The 21,638-nt window shown below is 42.9% G+C and overlaps 1 protein-coding gene across 1 annotated transcript in view; it reads right to left on the bottom strand.

The window, feature by feature from the left end:
* Window positions 1-568: 568 nt before the first annotated feature.
* Window positions 569-21,638, bottom strand: part of LOC311231656 (neuronal acetylcholine receptor subunit alpha-7-like) — a gene marked incomplete at its 3' end in the record, with an annotated part of 481,793 nt that continues 460,723 nt past the window's right edge. The window contains exons 8-10 of the mRNA XM_084318284.1: window positions 18,113-18,199; window positions 2,405-2,514; window positions 569-1,177 (exon numbers count right to left, since the gene is read on the bottom strand). Of these exons, the coding sequence (XP_084174410.1) occupies window positions 569-1,177; window positions 2,405-2,514; window positions 18,113-18,199 (806 nt within the window). The remainder of the gene's footprint in view (window positions 1,178-2,404; window positions 2,515-18,112; window positions 18,200-21,638) is intronic.

The raw sequence follows: 21,638 nt of genomic DNA, 5'->3' as shown, positions 1-21,638 counted from the left end.
TGAGGTGGTGAGAGGAGGGGAAGATGGAGGAATAAGTAACCTTGTAGGGGCAAGGGGGGAAGCGAGAGGAAGTAATAGAGTCATTGCGAATGTGAAAATGGGGAGACAAGGATGAGAGGGAACTATCAAAAGAGGAGCGGGAGGCACAACAGTGAGAGCAGGCAATATAGGTAAAGGAAGGAAGAGGAGTGTGAGGGGTCTAGTCTATACGGAGGAGGCTAGACACACTAGCGATAATAGCTAAATGACACGTGCATAGACGACGTTCTATGTCATTACGGCACACAGCCTCCACCTGCTTACAGAGCACTAGCTAACAGTCATCGTTAGCGACTACAGCTATGGGGGAAGCCACCTTGAGAAGGAAAAAGCCACATCATCGACATATAAAGATACCATATATCACCAACAAATATATCAAAATAGAGAGATCAAGGTTTGGTTTTGAAGCGTCGTAGATTTTAACGACAATCTCAAAAATGGCGGGACACGGGTCACGGCTTCACAGAGAAAGTGGGAGGTTTGTGTGACACAGTTTTTTTAATATATTTTTTCTATTTTATTATTATTATTTTTGTCTTTGGATGAAGTCTTTGGACACAGCCTCAATGAAGTTGGGAGCCGACATGAGGATGGTAAAGGTACAGATGATGGAGAACAGCGAGAAGGCCACCAGGCACAGCCGGTCCACCACCGCTGCCGCAAACTTCCACTCGCTACAGACGGCCTCCCCCTCGTCCTGCTCCCTGAAACGCCTGGCAATGAAATGCACCTCCTCCAGGATCCGGGAGATCTCCGGAACCTGCTCCAGCAGCAAAGTCCGCGACTGCTCAGAGTGAAGGTCGTGCGGGGCCGACCCGTTGGTCTGGCTGCAACCGCCTCCACCGCCACACACCACCACGCCTGAATCTCCACTCGCCGGAAACGTGGGGTTGTCTGTGCCCATCGAATGGTAGCCAAAGTACAGGTTCATGTTTCCATTGGTGGTGGTGGTTGTGGTGGTCGACTGGTTGGACGCTTGGCCGGGTATGGTGCTCATCGGGATACTGCTGGTGCTGCCGGCGTACTTATAGGCACTGGCTGGGGTGGTGGCGGCACCGGCTGGCGTTCTCCGTTCCTCACCGGGCTTCTTCATGCGGAGGAACCAGGCGCACCAGTTGAGGAGGATTATTCGTACCTGGAATGAATGGGTAATTGGTGGATGGCAAAAAGGGTGATGCGAAGATGAGGTAGAAGGAGAGAGAGAGAGGGGCAGAGAAAAGACCATCAGTATTAGTACTCTTGATACTTAGTATTTAGCATTCTTCATACCTAGCATTAGCACTCATCATATCATCTCTCGGGGGCCAATGTTAGCTTTGTGTGCTGGAAACTGGACTGTGAGTTCAGTTTAGAATTAAAGGACTACCAGTATTTTTGACATGTAGATTCCAAGTCATTCTCTCCTCAATACAAAAATCATTGTACCATTTAATTTTTGTGCCCATAATATTTTACCGTTATTGAAAAATGTGGTAGTTATTTTCTGCTGATACACCGCTGCCATTGGTTTCAAGTAGGCCTAGATATGTGAAAATAATGTAGAGCAGCTTTTCAGGGGAAAAACTAAAACCTTTCAGGAAAAGAAATGCATGTCATATGTTAGCATGGCATTTTAGTCAGATGTGGTGACCTTTAAAGTTGTATGTGATGTTTAAGATACATTTATATAATACATCCAGATATAATGGAAGCTTATAGGCAGTGGGGGATCAGCAGAAAATAACTACCAAATGTTTCCGTAACGGTAAAAGATTATGAAAAAAGAACGGCACAGTGATTTTTGCATCGCAAGAAGAATGACTTGGAACCAACATGTCAAATGTAGGTTAGGAAATAATTTTGGGAAATTGTAGCAAATGTTTACATAATGTTTTATGTTGTATGTTGATTAAAAAGGCTATAATTGTTTTACGGTGACAAATTACTTTATGATGATGCCTTATGACTGAAATGTGCTTTGCAGCTATGTACAGCACCAATACGCCAAAACAAAAATAGTGTCCCCATGTATTCTTACATCTGAATTCCATAATTGTTTTCTTCTAGAAAGTGTTGTCACTGTCCCACTCAGCAGTCAGGAGCGGGAATAAAATCCCCATCCAAATAAAATGATAGTGGATTTAAAAAGAATCCCTCCTTAAATCATACAAAAATACAAACCCATCAAATAGAAAACACATCAAATCATAGAAAACACATCAAAGCATGGATAAACATGACTGAGTTTCATGTTGACTGTTTTTTTTTTTTTATTATAATAATAATAATAATTAATCGCTGAATAAGTGTTATCACATCCAAATGGTTTGCGTGTAGCTGCAGTGTGAACAAAGCTGGAGTAGAAGAAAGTATGTTAACCCACCAATTTGGGCATCTTCCCTCCATGCGGGTCATGATGATGGAACTGCAGAACCAGCACTGTCACCACCACAGACAGACCCACGATCATCATGGTACTGGCAAAGTACTGGGCTGGAAAAGGAAAAGATAGCAATTACAGATAACATTGTATATTAACATAATTTTCCATCAGGATTACAGTACGGTGAATTGAACACTGCAAAATGAAAGACTAATGGAAGGGTTGTTGGATTTTCATCTTTCCATCTAAAACAGTCCGTATCTACACATGATACGGTGCTGCATTATAGAACATCTGTGCTGTGTTGGAAGACAGCTTGCTGGTGTGGTGGATTATGATTGATCAATTATATTGTAGACGGATCTTCTGATCAAAATAGGTTTAAATTGTAAATGGTGCATTTATATAGCACTTTTATCCAAATCGCTTTACAATTTGTTCCTCACATTTTATCCATTCACTCACACATTCACACACTGATGGCGCAGGCAACCATGCAAGTTGCTAACCACATATCCACATATCCAAGGACTTGACATGGACCACACACATTAGACAGTGTAGTGAAGAAGGCCCTAAGGAAGTTCAAAGTGAGTCAAAATATCCTTAAGAACTTCTACTCATGCACAATAGAGAGCATCCTGCCTGGTAACATCACCTCCTGGTTTGGGAATTGAGAAAGTGCATAACAATTCTGAAGTCTTCAAAATGTTTAACGAACACGTCAAAATAAAACAAAATTAAAAACACTTCCACTTCAGAACCCCAGCAAAGACCAAGGCCTATCTTTCCCAGTGCGACCTGGAGAGAGTGAGGCATGGATCACCCTCTCCAGAGTAATCACAACTCGGCTGGATTACTGCAATGCTCTTTATACTGGCATTGATCAGGCATCACTTCACAGGCATCATAGAGGCGGCACGGTGGTGTAGTGGTTAACACTGTCGCCTCACAGCAAGAAGGTGCAGGGTTCGATTCCCGCTTGGGGACCAGGTTTCCATGATCCCAGGCCTTTCTGTGTGGAGTTTGCATGTTCTCCCCGTGCTCGCAAGGGTTTCCCCCCCGATAAGATAAACCCAATGGAAAAACATGCACAACAACAGATCGCTAACGCTGTGGCGTCCTTGACGAAGACGGACAGGAGCACTTGGATTGGTCCCCACGTTGATGCCTGTCTGCTCCCGGCTGCCCTTGGGGGGGATGGACGACGGGATGGGTTAATCGCAGAGACAAATCGCATCGGCGATTCTAAAGAGACAATGCATGCGTGTGTGTTCCGGTGTGTGTGCTAAAAACTAACCGATATGTGTACCGCTAAAACATTGAGTGTCGTTGCATGCCGAATAAAGACCTCTGCAACAGGTCCTGCATTATTATTTATTATTTACTCTGCCGCCTACAGCTCGTTCAAAATGCGGCGGCCCGACTACTCACCAGCACTAAAAAACGTGAGCACATCACCCCAGTCCTGGCCTCACTCCACTGGTAAGACTCATATCTTCTCCCTGGCCTTTGACCAGAGATGAGCCTGCCTCCTAGGTCGTTACTTTTAGTCATTTTATGCCTTATTTTTGTATTTTACTGCACTTTTCTTTCTTTTATTCTTCTTTTGTTTTTTCTTTCTATCTGAACCCCTGCACTTATTTGTACTTGCACTTTTTGCACTTTTATATTTAGTATATATATTGTATTTTTTCTTTGCTCTATGTTGAAGCACTTTGGTACAGACACAACTGTTCTAAATGTGCTCATATAAATAAAGTTGATTATGATTATGATTAACAGTAGGTTACATAAAGGTGTGAGAAGTCCTTTGCAAAAGTGAAGGAGAAGGGAAAGACACATTCCTCTGGTTAGACAACCTGGATAAAACCCTAGAGAACACCAACAGTTTGTCCAATGGACATTTTCCAGTTCTATGAAGAGATCCTGGCCGCATGGACTCCGTCCTCGTTTCCCACCAACAGCTACTCTGGAGAGGTTGACTCGGATGGAAATGCTGAGTGCATGTCTGACATCCAGACTACAGTAAGTGCTGCAGATACGTCATTGAGAGTGAATCACACAGTTGATAGTGAGCTCATCAAGGCTACAGTAACCAGGGTTCATAGTAGGGCTGACCCTGATTAGTCGAATAGTCGACTAATCGATCGAAAGGAGCCGTAGTCGACTGCCAACCTCTTAGTCGAATGCAAAAAAATAAAACATTATTATATATATATATATATATTTTTTTTTTTTATTCTTTCCAAAAGCAAAGAGGTCTAGAAGCGTGGCTAACGCTAACATGCCAGCGAGGCTAACTGCCTAAGAAAACGGGCACAGAGGCACTGAAAGAGGATTTCACCTGTCTAATAAACACACTAGACAAATATCAAGATGTATCAGTGGACCAATTGCATGCTTTTGCAGAGGAAAAGAAGCCTTCAGTCGACTCCTTCAGACATTAAGCACCCCCAGAATAATTTTTTTTGCATTCAGGGGGGTAGTCGACTACCAGTCGACTATCGGCACATTTCGGCCAATCAAAGTCGACTATCCAAATCCTTAGTCGGGGACAGCCCTAGTTCATAGCAAGTAAAAGTAAAGTAAAGGACAACTAAAAAAACGTCTGTGCTACAGTAGCTACAGTATAACCAGGTTGAGGTTGTTTTTGCAATAGACATTAATTATGTCCATTAACAAAGCAAAGGAGTAAGTTCAGAAGTGGCATGTTGCCTTTTTTAGTTCAGTGAAATGTTCAGTGAAGCCTTAAAGCAGCCTTAGATGCTGCTCAGAACACTTCACTGATCCAGAACCAGCCTTAGATGCTGTTCAGAACACATCACTGATCCAGAACCAGCCTTAGATGCTGCTCAGAACTCAAAATCAGCAATGCTACAGCAAATGCAGTCATTTGGTAGGAATATGCAAGGAAACACATATCTGTGAAATTAACAATATTTGGAAGATCCATCTTGATACCTTTTGTTTCCTGGAGGCACATGGCCAGCCGAAAGCTACTATGTGTGATAATATTGTACACATAGACCAAAGCGCTGTCTATGGTCCTGAAACAACAGCAGCAATACCCTCTCCTCTCCTGTCATCTCCACTCCCCTCTCCTCTTCTTTCTGCTCATCTCCTCTCCTGTCATCTCCACTCCCCTCTTCTCCCCCCTCCTCTCCCATCATCTCCTCTTATCTCCACTCCACTCTCCTCTTCTATCCTCCTCTTCTATCCTCCTCTTCTCTACTTCTCTCCCCTCCTATCATCTACACTCCCCTCTCCTCTTCTCTTCTCTCCTCATCTCCCCTCATCTCCTCTGCACTCCACTCCCCTCTTCTCTCCTCCTCTCCCCTCCCCTCCTCTCCACTCTACTCTCCTCTTCTCTCATTTCCTCTCCTTTCCATTCCTCTCCTATCCTCTTCTGTCCTCTCCACTCCACTCTCACCTTCCCTTCTCTCCTCCTCCTCTCTCCTTTTCTCTCCTCTCCTCTCGTCTCCTCTCTCCTTATCACAGAAAATGTTAATATATCATCAATATACGGGACAAGGGAAGTCCTGTATCAATTTATTCCAGTGTATTAGATGTCTTGAATGCTGCTCAGAACACTGACCAGGACCAGCCTTAGATGCTGCTCAGAACACATCCACTGATCCAGAACCATGTGGTCTTACAGATGCTGTTCAGAACACATCACTGATCCAGAACCAGCCTTAGATGCTGTTCAGAACACATCCACTGATACAGAGGTCAGCAAAAAAAAAAGAAAAAATCCACAGAGTAAAAGCAGGAATGGACAGATGAGCCCTGATTGGCCGAGTGGAGGCAACAACCATTTCAACTTGTAAACAATCACACACCGACCTACTGTACCTCATAATGTTATCCTACTACAATATGTACAACATTTTATTTTGTTAATTGTTGTAAGGAGTTTACAATACTTTGTAAAATGACAGGGCAAGCTAACAAGAGAAGGGACATTTGAGCCTTACACTTTATTTGTCGACACTGAGAAAGGCTTGGGGTTTGAAACATCATCTCAATAAAGAATTGTTTTAATGTTTATTTTTTTTTAAACTTTGACCAGTCACCTGGTTCTTTTAGCGTTTATCGCTTTTTTCTTCGCATTCATACTTGGTCAAGTTCGACCGACAGAAGCAGGCTGAAAGGGTTCAGATGGGGGGGAAAGACACTCTGGGAAAGGCACGGCTGCCGTCCGGGATTCGAACGCGCTCAGCCCCAGATCCGCGCGAGCACGGTTGTCCACAGCGCTGAAATAGCACTCGCGGTACGTGGTGAGCTACTGGAGCTCCCCTGTTTTAATGTTTCTAATGCTGTAAATTAACATTCTTGAAACAAGAAACAAAAAATTATAAATTTATAATTGTCACTGTACCTCAACAATAAGGTTTTTTCTTACAAATGTAAAATTGCCTGACTGAACCGGTGATTAAAGTCAATCTGTTCAGCTGTTACTGCTCTGCCTGCTGAGAGTGGCTTCATAACATGCAGGGGAGTAATGGTTATAGGCAGAATCACCTAGGATGACAAGTGGCACATGATGGTACATGAAGGAGCTTCTATCCCCAGGCCTATTACAATGACTCCATGTAACAACCCATCATCTACACTCATTGCACACACATCCACATGCACACACTCACTTTTAAACAAACACTCACCTTAACCTTAACACTCACTTTAGACACTTTAACACTACATTATATGTATCTATTATTGAAGAGATTTGCACTACATTCATACCTCATTTGCAATTGCACCTTACCTCAAAGTTTTGTACCTCATTTTCTGCATTGCACCTCACTGTTTACTCATTTTTTACTCACTGTACTTAGACTGTACCTAGGTTGTACTTTAGATTGTATATTGTACTGTATATTTTATATTATGTATATTCATTTTTCTTTTTTTTACTTACTTTTTACTTACTTTCTTACTTACTTCTTTTTACTGTATGAAGCACACTCTCAGGGGCTCATACAGAACCAAGCATTTCACCATAAAGTATCTGTTTTTTATTGTGATATTTAATAAACAAACTTGAACTCGAACTACTCCCTCGAATGTGTCAGTCCATCGTGGCAACAGCCTGCCGCTCTGGCCTCCAAAAAACAAAAACCTTGTGGGGATCTCCTGTTATCCCCAAAACCTAGTACTGCTGTTCTCAAATCAGTGTTTTGATGTACTGTGTGGTTTCATGATTACATTTATGGCTGTGACAAAAAAACGCCTGCTGTAAAATTAACCAATAAAAACAAGCTTACCTGTACATGATACATCCTCTGTCTAGTAGGTTGAAGGTCATCATGTCGTTGTATGTGCTCAATATGCCGCTGCCTTGAAGTTCGTCTCATATATTTCTAAGTAAAGTAAGTCAAACTGTATTTATATAGCGCCCTTCTCGACACGAGTGCACAGAGTGCTTTACAGCATTTCTTTATAGAACATCAGTAATACAATAAGAAGAAACATGTGAAGAGAAGAATAAAACATAAAAATTAGCTAAAACAACATAATTGAATAAAGACATAAACAGAAAGAAACGGCAGGGAAGCAAGGATGGGGGTGATGTGGCATCATTTTTTGGACCTAGTGAGTAGCCTGGCAGCAGCATTTTGGACCAACTGAAGTTGATCCACGGATTTCTTATTTAGACAGATGGAGATCTAAGTACCTCTGTTTTTGCCGCGTTTAATTGAAGAAAATTGCTACCGTTCCAATTTCCGATGGCAGACAGACCCTTCAGGATGTTTAATTTCTCCAAATGTTCAGGCTTGAAGGAGAAATATATTTGGATGTCATCTGCATAGCAGTGGTAGGAGATGCCCTTAAATGTGCTTATGAGAAGGCCTAGGGGGAGCATGTAGCATTTAAAAGAGCCAACAGCTACGGTGAAACTTCTCTCCTTAATTAAGGTAGGAGGCAAACCAATTTATGGCGCTCCCAGTGAGGCCCACCCACTCCCTGAGCCTGTCTAACAGGATACCGTGTTCTACCGTGTCGAACGCTGCACTGAGATCCAGCAGGACCAGGACAGAACATTCTCCGGAGTCAGAGGACATCATGATGTCATTTGAGACTCTGAGGAGGGCAGTTTCAGTGGAGTGTTTTTTGCGGAAACCTGATTGGAATTTGTGTGAGATTTTGTGAGTAGTTAGATAGGTGGTGAGCTGGTTTGCCACAACTTTCTACAACACCTTCGAGATAAAGGGCAGCTTGGATATGGGTCTGTAGTTATTTGGTAGGGAGGGGTCTAAATTAGGCTTTTTGAGAAGGGGCTGTACGACCGCCTCCTTAACATAAACTGGGAAAGAGCCTGAGACTAGTGACTTGTCTAGTTGATGATGGTTACTAAACTAGGGCCAGCAGAACTGAAAACCTCCTTGAGCATGGCTGTGGGTAAAATATCTATGGGGCTTGTGGAGGATTTCATTGAGCTCACTGTGTGTATTTGGTCTGTCAGGGAGACAGGCGAAAAACTGCTCAGGGACGATTGGGTAACTGGACAGAGAAGGAGGAGGGAGGGGGTGATGTTTGCCCTTACATCAGCAACTCTGTTAACAAAAAACTAAAGAAAACCGTTACAGTCGTTATTTGAACAAACGGGTACAGACGGGAGAGTATTGAAGACATGAACCAAACAATCCACGTCATCCTCAGGGGACACCAAACCATCACTGTTAAAACTAGCAGCAAACTTTTCTACAGCCAGGCTATTTACGATGCAGGATTTTTTTTTACACACTTCTCTGGTACAAAACCGTTATCAAAGGACAAGTTAAACACATTTGTGATCGGTCACCGTCAACTCCTCCGTGCAGACATTACTGACTTTTAACCCAATTGTGAACACAAGATCATGGGTGTTGCCTTTGTTGTGAGTCGGACCAGCGACATATTGGATGAAATTAAACAAGTCGTAACATTTAGAAAGTCGACGGCAAAGTTATCTGAGCTCTTATTTACATGGATATTAAAATCAATACAATTCTGTCTAAGCGAATGATGGACGCTAAGAAATCACCAAACTCCGCTAGGAATAAACTATTTCTGCCAGGATGGCGGTAAATTAGCACAGAGTGAAAGGGATTTATATGACCAATTTTATTCATTGAGAACTTCAAACGATGAATAGGGATTAATGAGTGACAGAATGAACTCTGTGTGAACAACTTATAATTCTAGCTTCATTTATCACTTTTGCTCCATGGAGACTGTGCTAGTAATAGAGTGTGCTAGAGATGTGTCAGTTGCAATAAAGTAGAGTTTAATGGCTTTTTTCTCCACTGGGCTGCCGAGTGATGTAGATCAACATATCTGTACATAGTTCCTGCTCCTCTCTTTTTCCTATGTCAGTATCACCCCTCTCTCTCTCGCTCTCTCTCTGTGTGTGTGTGTGTGTTGAACTGGAGATTGAACGATTTTAGCCATGTCCTGCCTGAGGTGTTGTTATCCAGACAAACAGACAGAGAGTCAGTCAGGCAACTCGTCAGTCAGTCAGTCAGTCAGTCAGTCAGTCAGTCAGTCAGTCAGTCAGTCAGTCAGTCAGTCAGTCAGTCAGTCAGTCAGTCAGTCAGTCAGTCAGTCAGTCAGTCAGTCAGTCAGTCAGTCAGTCAGTCAGTCAGTCAGTCAGTCAGTCAGTCAGTCAGTGTGAACCTCATCACATCCCTGCCACACTGTTGCTTCCTGGGTAATTGATCAGTTCCAACCAAGTCTATTTGTCTCTGACAGAAGAAAAAAAACTCCACACTGAACCAATATGAACAACAACTAACCTGGGGCTTGTTTTCACTGACACTTCCCAACCATTCTCAACATTATTCTCATATTTCATTGGTTTAGAGCAGGGGTCAGCAACCTTTTTGACATGGAGTGCCTGTTTGAAATATAGTTGTAACTAGTGTGCCTCAACAATATTCCATGCATCGTAATTTTTTTTCTCGTAATCAGGTATTTTTAATGATAATTTTTACATTATTACATCATTATTGTTATTGTTATTATTAACAATATTATTATGATGGTTGTATCAACCCTAAATCTGAGTTGGGGGGGGGATGCAATGCAGACAAACAGCTGCATACAGTGTGACCATTTCACTCACATTTGCCCATTCATTTTTGGACACATCACACACCATCGGTGTGTGTACTGTACGTGTGCTGTCATAGCTCTACCTACAGGCCTAATGGAGAACACCAGGAGAACACCAGGATGTGAATGGAGGGTGAATGTGAGGTATATCGTGTAAATAAGTTTTGATTGATCGCAAGACTACACTGTAAAAAAATAAATAATAATAAGTTACCAGAACTTAAAAATATTGAGTTCAGTTACTGTGCATTAAGGTTTTCAGTTTTCAATCCATAATAAGTTAACAGGAAAATAAGTACACAACCACATTATTTCAACCTAATAAAACTATGTTTATTGTCATTGTTTTAAGAACACAAGTTGACTTGGTAATACTCACATTTTGAGTAAAAAAATTGCTTTTAACATGTGCAATGTTCAATGAAATAGAAAAATAAATAATCAAATTTGTTGATTAATCCCACTGGTCACAATGGTGACCGTAATAATGTTTTTGTTATAAGGCTCTGCAAATGTTACTGAATGATGTAGCAATGTATTTCCAGCTAAATTGAAATAATAAACAAATAAAGGGTCTCAATTAAATATATGGTAGTAAAAAGAACCTGTGGGAGGATTTCAACAAGATAAATGCGACAACAGTGCAAACTATTTCACTATAGTAGTTCAAAGCAAAAAAAAAAAAAAAAAAAAAATTATATATTTTTAATTTTTTTTTATGCTGCCCCCTGTGCCTATGAAAATGCCCCTGCGTGCCGCAGGCACGCGTGCCTAGGGTTGCCTACCCCTGGTTTAGAGGATGTACACACTGCATCTCTCGTGCTTAAACCTGAGTCTGTATCCCTTTCATCTCTTATTACATATTATTTATGTTTTTATTTGTTCTCATATTCATATTCACCTCAGTGCATTTTCTTACAACCACACAGTGTAGTGGTGTTGATAACAAAGCAATGTCCCTCCACATCTTATAAAGTCTGTTATCGTATGAACAAACACAACCACCTGCCCATCAGAGGTGATTGGCAGGTAATCCCATTGCCTAATCAACCATGGAAATGTTTCCCGGGCAGGTTTGTGTATTTGTTCTGGATGGCTTGTCTTTCCCTCTTGTATTAACGTTGGGATTTGGGGCAGCATTAATAAGCAGAGCATGCAGCGCTAAACTGTATAATTAAGCCCTTGAAAACAATATTTATATTCCCAGACAAGTCATTCCCCACAGTATGACTTAAGCCTAGTCAAGAACTCATTACAACCGTTCAAGTATAGGTAAATGTCCTTGCATATACAAAACAAATACCATTAAAAGTATTATGATGAAGAAGACCTTCATAGTGGAAATATAAATACAGAGGATACAAGATACAAGATACAAGATACCTTTATTGCCACACAACCAGGTTGGTGGTATTTGTGATCGGTACAGAGTGTATTGAAGCTCTGGATATACAGTACATAAAACTGGAACATGGATACATTTACCTCCCCTTCCCAGCAATAGATACATAATACAGCACAACATGACACAATAAATACAGCACAGCACGACACAGCACAACATAACACACGGAAGAGTCTAGTCCATCAGGTGCTTGGTTAGTGTAAGGGGGAGGGGGAAAGGGGGGCCAAGGGAGTTCAGGGTCCGAGTGGCGTGTTGACAGAATTGGCTATGGGGCGACAATAATATATCTAGGAGGCATGGATTCCATCTTTAGCCTTTGGCTTGTTTATTCATTCATAGTGATTCACAGCAGCACAGCACATGGGCACTCCTCTCCGTGAGAGGCAGATGTGGTAAGAAGATAGAGGGGGAGGGAACAAAGGCTTAAATACTCCCAACCTGGCGTAAACAGTAGAAGCTCCACCTATAGCGCCCTCCAGTGGACACAGATATATATGCAGTCATGGAAGCAGTAGAGTACAGTTACAGTTAGTTACAACCCTACATACAACCTCTAAATTCAACACTCCCACTTAGGGTTGCTTAGCACACTGTATGAACTCTTCAAAACAATTTACAAAGAAAATAACACAGTCTTGGAACATCAAAAAGAGTATGGCAGTCAATATTTACACACCAAACATGACCTCTGCAAATCTCCTCAGTTTCAATTTGGAAGCAGGCTTCGTCATAGCGTCTGCTACCATGTCGTCTGTTGGACAATAAACCAGTGTCATCCTTTCTTCTCTGATGACAGATCTGATGAAATGGTACTTTATATCCACATGCTTACACCTCTGTCGGCACACAGGGTTTCTCGCAATGGCAATAGTTCCCTGGTTGTCCTCATAAACAACAGTCTTCTTATATACATAGTTATCCATTCCTCCGAGCAGTTGTTCTAGATAAATACACTCCTGTATTGTCATGGCCAGAGCCATGTATTCGGCTTCACAAGTTGACAGTGCCACTGTGGGCTGCTTCTTTGTTTTCCATGAAACCAGTGAGCTGTTTGTGTTCAAACTAACACAGTATCCTGTAGTACTCCTATCTGTGATGTCAGCAGCCCAGTCTATATCACTGTAGGCTTTAAGCCCTAAGCCTTCGCTGCTATTTCTGAAACAAAGTTGTTTATCTGCTGTACCTTTGAGATAACGAAAAACATGTTTTACCGTAATCCAGTGTTCCTCTGTGGGATCAGCAAAATGCTGTGACAACTTACTCACTACAAAACATAGGTCAGGGCGGGTACATATTGTTAAATAGATGAGGCTACCCACGGCTTCCCTGTACATTTTTACATCTGTCAGTTTCTGAGCATCCTCCTGGTAATCAAGTTTCTGATCACATGGTGTTTCCCTTGTTCTACATTCCTGCATGTCAAAATGTTTCAGGATCTTTGCCACATATCTCTTCTGGGATACTGTTACACAATTGGCCGACTGCTCAAAGTCCATGCCTAGGAAATGCTTTAACCTGCCAAGGTCTTGTCTTTCATTTTTAATCTGGTGGAGAGCATACCTCTAGGTTTCTAGTTTTGTCTGCTGCAATGATCAAATCATCCACCCAAATGACGATTATCACTTTTCCTGACTCTTTTGACTCCCTTGAGTAAACACAGGGGTCTACTGGATTCTGTAGGAAGTGATCCTCAATGAGGCATGTGTGAAGCATCTCGTTCCAATTTACTGTTTCAGGCCGTAAATAGATTTTTCTAGCTTGCACACTAGCTTTTCCCCTTTCTTTTCGTAACCTTCAGGTTGTTCCATATATATCTCCCTATCTATGGGTGCGTGCAGATAGGCTGTCTTCACATCCATCTGATGTAAAATCAGATTGTCCTCAGCTGCTTTCTGAACCACTACCCTTACACTGGTCAGGTTGGCAGTGGGGGAGAATGTTTCACCATAGTCTATCCCCTCCCTCTGACTGAAACCCTTAGCTACAAATCTCGCTTTGTACTTTTCGTGGCCTTCGATCCCTTCCTTGATTGAGTACACCCATTTCCCTCCCACTGTCTGTCTGCCCTCTGGCAATTTTGTGAGGGTAAAGGTGTGGTTGTCCTCTAAGGACCTCATCTCCTCGTCCATCGCTCTCTCCCACTTACTCGACTCGGGGGACACTATGGCTTCCTTAAAAGACTGAGGCACGCCACACACCACTCTGTAGCAGTAATCAATACTGGCGAGTGTACTGTCATCCTCGTCACTTCCTCTCCGGGCATAATCTATCAGATATTTTCGGGGTTTGTGTTCCCTTGAGGGATACCTCCCACTGCTTGGGGCACTTGACGTCACCCTTGGGTGCTCCTCGTCATCACCCTCTGGGGGTGGCTGGCTGTCTGCACTAGGCTGTGGTGTCTCTGTCCCTCCATACCTTACCCCGGAGTCCAGCCATGGCTCCTCTGTCTGTGTCTCGATTTCGCACGTTGTCTTGGTGACTAATTTCACTAGTCTGTGCTTTTGCACCTTCCCTTTACCGGGATAGTAGACTAGGAGTGCTGGGTTCCCTCTGTCGTGTCCTACAAAGAGTCCTTTTTCACATCTAGACTCAAGCTTGCCTCTGTCCTGCTGGTAAGCATAGCACACTGATCCGAATTTGTGCATTCTGGCTAGATTACATCTTTTCCCTGTCATTGCTGTATATGGGGTGGTGCCCGTGTGTTTATTAAAACACCTGTTTCTGGTGTAAGCGGCTTCTTGTACCGCATAATTCCACAGGCTCTTCGGTATGTTACTATCGTCTAGCTTACACCTGGCCATATCAAAAAGAGTGCGCCATTCCCTCTCTGCTACCCCGTTCTGATGTGGAGAGTAGGGACATGACGTCTCGTGTCTGATCCTGTTCTTTCTCAGCAGTGATTGGAACTCTGTTTGTAAACTCGGCCCCGTTGTCTGACCTCAAACATTTTACGTCCCCATAGGGGGCTACATCGGCAAGGAACTTCTCCGTGGCTTGGAGTGCATAACTCTTTGCTTTAAGGAAATAGACAAACACTACGCCTGTACCCACATCTGTAAAGGACTGTACATAGTTAAAGCCACCTATGGACTCGTTCCTTACTGGACCGGCTAGGTCAGTGTTAACTAGCTCCAGTGGTCTCTTTACCTTCTCCGTGGGGTCCCTGTTCCTTGTTTGAGTAAACTTCCCCCTTATGCAAACTTCACATTCTTTGTCAGGTCTATGCTTTTCACCCTTAATGTGCATACCGTCTGTCACTGCTTGCAGCTTTAGTAAATCCTCGTGATTACAATGACCCATAATTTCATGCCACGTCTGGATGTCATGACTGACAGTCACATTACATTTGTCATTATTATTGCACTCCGTTTGTAGGTAATACATTCTCCCATATACGTCGATGTTAAACCGCATACCATCTCGTTCTACAAGAACATCTTTACCTTCACTGAAGAACACTTCGGTGCCGTTAGCAGTAGCAGATTTTACTGAGAATAGTTCTTGTGGGAACGAGGGTATATATAGAGCGTCCTTTAATGTCACTGTACACCGGCGTCCCTTACTGTCTATAAGGCATACCTGTGCGTCTCCCGTCTGCCAGCTCCATGCTGTGTCCCTCCGGCTCAAAGGATTTGTCGAAGTTGTTGAAACTGTTCCTGTTGTTGATGATGTGGGATGACGCACCTGTGTCCACGATCAGTCCCCTCCTCGGGAACTGCCGGTGCTGCGTTGGCCGGGTGACGCCCGTAGTCCGCGCCCCGAAAATGAAGTCATCTCGTCCTGCCGCTCCCTGGGCGTCATCTCGACTCGTCTCACAATCACCGTCGCCGCCATCTTGTGTGTAGTCGCCATCTCGTCCACAGTCGCCATCTTGGCCATGGCCGCGATCTCGTCCATCGCCACCATCTTGTCCGTAGCCTTGACCTCGTCCGTCGCCGCCATCTTGTCCATGGGCACCGCCTCGTCTATGGCCGACATCTTGCCCATGTGCGTATCGGGCGCTCTGGTCTCGTTTCTTTCGGCACTCTTTGTCTGTGTGCCCCGATGAACTGCAGAAGTTGCACCAGACCGTCTTGTTGCAGTTATCCCTCCGATGCCCATTCTCTCCGCATTGCCAACACGTAAGCTCCGTCGTGGGCCTGGCTTTCTCCCTCGGTGTCGCTCGGGCTTTCAGTGCTATCCCCCCCGCTTCCGCGGCGTTTGGGTGGATATCCTCTGAGGCCTCAAAGTTCCGCAGCTTGGCTTTGAACTGCCCCAATGTCATGTCCGTTGAACCGTGGGTAACCAGTAGCACGAACGGCCTGTACAACTCCGGTAGTCCTCTCATCACCATCGCCATCATTAGCCCCTCGCCTGGTGCCTCTCCTGCACTCTTGAGCGCCGTCATGATCTGCTCAGCTCAGATGATGTATTCTGTCATTGTCTCTGTGTGCCCCTTCTTCAGAGCTGTTAACGTTACGTAGATTTGATTTGATTTGATTTTATTAGGGATCCCCATTAGCTGGTGCGATAGCAACCAGCTAGTCATCCTGGGGTCCACACACAAAAAATACATACAAAAACAATCACTATTGCAAAAAACTAAAATGATTAAAAGTCAGTACACACAATGCATAATGAACCTACTGTAACAATTAATATAGCTAAAATTACATTAGTGTAAAACAAAAACTAAAAATTACTTTACAGTGTTAAAAACAATTTAAAAACAATTTAAGATTCTTTTTAAAAGTGAATCTACTGTAAATGCAGCAGAGGTTCCGAGGCAGGCCATTCCACAGAGTTAATGCTCTAAAAATAAAAGATCTCCCCAAAGCGCTGGTTCTAGGACCTGAGAGGGACACTACTCTGGGCCTTCCCCGTCCGATGTAATGCTCCCTCAACACTCCCAGGCTTTCTCGGCCTTTGTCCTTCGTGTCGCGGAATATTAGCCCCAAGCTTGTATCGTCGAGCAGCGGCGCCAACTCACAGTATGCGTCCACATTAAGCTTGTCGTCTTGGGCTTGTTCCTCCGCCGTCAGTGGTCCCGCGGGGGCCGCCAAGATCACCGCCTTGAGTCCCACGCCGTGCATGCAACATAGCATGCGCTCTTCCCAGAGCTCATATCCCTCCGCCTTTCCATTAAATGAGAGCCATTTGCTCCTTCCCTTGGTCGCCATCCTCCTTCTTGGTGGTAGGTGGTAGGTCTAGCTTAAGCTCCGTTGGCCTAGTATCTAGCCACGCGGTACTCCTGGTGCTAATCTGGCCTACACTTCAGCTAAGCTAGCTACCCTTATTATTTCGCCCCTGCGAGATCTGGACCCATAACCTGTTGACAGAATTGGCTATGGGGCGACAATAATATATGTAGGAGGCATGAATTCCATCTTTAGCCTTTGGCTTGTTTATTCATTCATAGTGATTCACAGCAGCACAGCACATGGGCACTCCTCTCCTCAGATGTGGTAAGAAGATAGAGGGGGAGGGATCAAAGGCTTAAATACTCCCAACCTGGCGTAAACAGTAGAAGCTCCACCTATAGCGCCCTCCAGTGGACACAGATATATATGCAGTCATGGAAGCAGTAGAGTACAGTTACAGTTAGTTACAACCCTACATACAACCTCTAAATTCAACATGGCGGTTGGGAAGAAACTGTCCTTGAAGCGGGTGTTTTTTGCGAGGATGGACTTGAAGCGCCTACCTGAGGACAGGGGCTGAAATGTGTGCTGGGTGTGAGGGGTCCTTTGCAACTTTTCTGGCACGGGTGGTTGTGCGGGAGGTGAAGATGGAGTCCAGGTAGGGAAGGTCACAACCTATAATTTTACAGGCCTTGTTGATGATGCGCTGAAGTTTGTGAATGGAGTGTTTTTGTGCAGAACCGTACCAGACTATGATTGATGAGGTGAGTATGCTTTGAATTATGGCAGTATATAATTGGACCAGCAGGTGGCGTTTGAACCTGTACTACACTGCTGGGCCTTTTTCGTGATGGAGGTGATGTTGGTGTCCCATTTTAGGTTATTGTTAATGTGGGTACTGAGGTATTTGAGTGAGTCCGTCAGGGGTATGGATTGGTGGACTATGATGACTATTATGTATTTCAGGACTTCCTGTGCTCCTTTCATCCATTAATGTCAAGTTTCATCAGGTAACACTGCCAGCAGGTTTGGTCACTTATCTAACAGGTAGACAACAGCAAACAGAGGTGAATATCTTACCTATTAAAGGGACAGAGTCAGAGGTGGCAGGCATGATTTCTGCTACCAGCAACATGAAGACCGTCAGTGACAGCAACACTGTGATGCCTAGACAGAGACAAACACAGAGACAGAGACAAACACAGAGACAAACACAGAGACAGAGACAAACACAGAGACAGAGACAAACACAGAGATAGTGACAAACACAGACGGTGATGGAAAAGTATGTCAATTATATTTATCAACCTTTGTTTAAAATTCTCTGGCCCTCATTTTACACTGATGCTGAGATTATACTGAGGAAAAATACAAACATACAAATTATGTTAAAAAAAACATACAAATATGTAAAAAAAAATATATACAACCATACAAATATGTAAAAAAATTATAATAATACAACCATACCATAAAGTGTCTTTCCAATATCAGCCCTGACATGAGGTACCTGAAGAACCAGCCAGTCACTGGAGTGAGTTAAACGTGGACCAGGGTTCTAATGTAACATAGAAGCTTTCCATTTATTCATGTATAACGTTCTCTCAAGAAAATAAGTATGAATGACATCTTCAAATTACATTGAAAACAAAAACATCAGATTTTGGGAACATTCACTGTTCTCCTGAAAGTCACCTCCAAAACTATTCTCCCATGTAGTTTAGTTTACAGAACCATCGCTGTCCCTTTTGTACTGACTTTGGATCCAGATGGTATTTTGGAGCAGGATGACCCGCATGCCATGTTTACACCCAGGCTTTTATTAATCTCATTAGGAATTCTATTAAGCAATGAAGTGTGAATTCCTAGCAGTAATATCAACATTAGTATAGAGCAATGACTAAAGGGGCTAGCAGTATCACTAGCAGTATCACTAGTAGCTAGGGTGACCAAATCCGTATGATCCAAATGCAGGACAGCATGTCAATTTTGCGGGACATTTGTTGAAATTGCGGGACAGTAATGAATACGTATGCAAGAATTATGTTTACATAATGTATTCATCATTTTGATCAAAATATAAGCATTTAATGTATTAAACACAATATGGTTGCGTCTTAATTGCTTATTATACTGATAATTATATAGAAGACCATACCATGCAATCCAACATGCTGTTAAATAACCTACCGACAGCGATGGTACTGACTCCTAGAGGTTCCAGAGTCCTATGGCTATAGTTAAGATGTACCCTGTGATCGCTCTTGTAATGTGATACTGAAGTGCATAGATTGTCTACACTGGCTTCCTTTATTCTAAACCGGTCCAGAACACTACAAAGTTAACATTCTTCATTCAATGATAATCTGACAAAATTGTACAATTATTAAAATGATAATACTTTTAATACTTTCTTATCATATATACATTTGATTTATTTTTTACTTTAATTAACATGTTAAATGTAAATATATCACAGGTATATACAGGATGCATATAATAACATGAGTAGCATGAGTAGGCCTAAAAATAGTGTTATCCTGCATAAGTGAAATATACATAACCAAATTAAAACAGCAGTGAATAATAGGAAACAACTATTAAAAAAATGGCCTATGGGGAACAGTAGGCTAAGCAAATGGCTGTAACACTAGAAATGTGCCTTCGCATTGTGCCTCCAAACACTAGAAATGCGCCTCCAAGGTTTCAGCACCATGGAGAGCACCATCGTGCACGCACAGTTTGTTACTTAGTGCTTGAGGAATCTATATTATTACTCGACCATGCAGCTTCAAGTAGAGCCTTCTGACCAAGAGCATATTTATAAAAATCTTGACATGTTAGAGAGAAATTCGCTTTGACTTCAATTTCACTCTTCAGTTACCTCAATGTGGACATTCAGCCTGCTGCCTGCACGATGCGCGCAGTTGTGAATGATGTGACAGTTTGCCTTCACAATGCTGTCGTGGTCGTCGTGAAGCTTTTTGTACACAGATTTGTGTTTTCCATATAGTTAACACTAGCATTATCCGCCACATATGCGGATATGCGGTCTAAGCCCAGACCATTTTGACGAAGCCTGCTCGTGATCTGGCTGTGGATTGCGTCTGCCGTTTCATTGTATTGTAGTCTCAGCTCGGGAGTCCAATAGCGCACGGCGAGTGGGAAGAGTTCGGTCGTCCCGTGATTAGACGCATCAGATGCGATGAAATAGAATGACACTGGTAGGCCTATTCATAACATAAACAGCTTGCGCCAGGTGCTATGTATAGTATATGCGCTTGCGCTGGTTAGACTATAGGCTATGATGTAACGTACAGTACTTGCGGTGCATTAGTGCACGGTTGGGGATTAATGAGAGGACAAAAATAATAATGATTCATATATTTTAAATAGTTTATTGAAATGTGGGACTGTCCCGCACAAATCGGAACATTTGGTCACCCTACTAGCAGCATCACTAGCAGTATCACTAACAGTATCACTAGCAGTATCACTAGCAGTATCACTAATAGTATCACTAACAGTATCACTAGCAGTATCACTAACAGTATCACTAGCAGTAATCACTAATAGTATCACTAACAGTCACACTAGCAGTATCACTAGCAGTATCACTAACAGTATCACTAACAGTATCACTAGCAGTATCACTAGCAGCATCACTAGCAGCATCACTAGCAGTATCACTAGCAGTATCACTAACAGTATCACTAACAGTATCACTAACAGTATCACTAGCAGTATCACTAGCAGTATCACTAACAGTATCACTAACAGTATCACTAACAGTATCACTAACAGTCACACTAGCAGTATCACTAGCAGTATCACTAACAGCATCACTAACAGCATCACTAACAGCATCACTAGCAGTATCACTAACAGTATCAGTAACAGCATCACTAACAGCATCACTAGCAGTATCACTAACAGTATCACTAACAGCATCACTAACAGCATCACTAACAGCATCACTAACAGCATCACTAGCAGCATCACTAACAGCATCACTAGCAGCATCACTAGCAGTATCACTAACAGTATCACTAGCAGCATCACTAGCAGTATCACTAACAGTATCACTAGCAGTATCACTAACAGTATCACTAGCAGTATCACCAACAGTATCACTAGCAGTATCACTAACAGTATCACTAACAGTATCACTAACAGCATCACTAGCAGTATCACTAACAGTATCACTAGCAGTATCACTAGCAGCATCACTAACAGTATCACTATCAGTATCACTAACAGCATCACTAGCAGCATCACTAACAGTATCACTAACAGCATCACTAACAGTATCACTAGCAGTATCACTAGCAGTATCACTAGCAGCATCACTAACAGTATAACTAACAGTATCACTAGCAGCATCACTAACAGTATCACTAACAGTATCACTAACAGTATCACTAGCAGCATCACTAACAGTATCACTAACAGCATCACTAACAGTATCACTAGCAGCATCACTAACAGCATCACTAGCGGCATCACTAACAGTATCACTAGCAGCATCACTAACAGCATCATTAGCAGCATCACTAGCAGCATCACTAACAGTATCACTAGCAGCATCACTAGCAGCATCATTAGC

This window comes from Notolepis coatsorum (genome assembly GCF_963971535.1).
Source record: "Notolepis coatsorum genome assembly, chromosome: 7".
Taxonomy (NCBI): domain Eukaryota; kingdom Metazoa; phylum Chordata; class Actinopteri; order Aulopiformes; family Paralepididae; genus Notolepis; species Notolepis coatsorum.
This window is presented reverse-complemented; position numbering and strand designations above follow the sequence as displayed.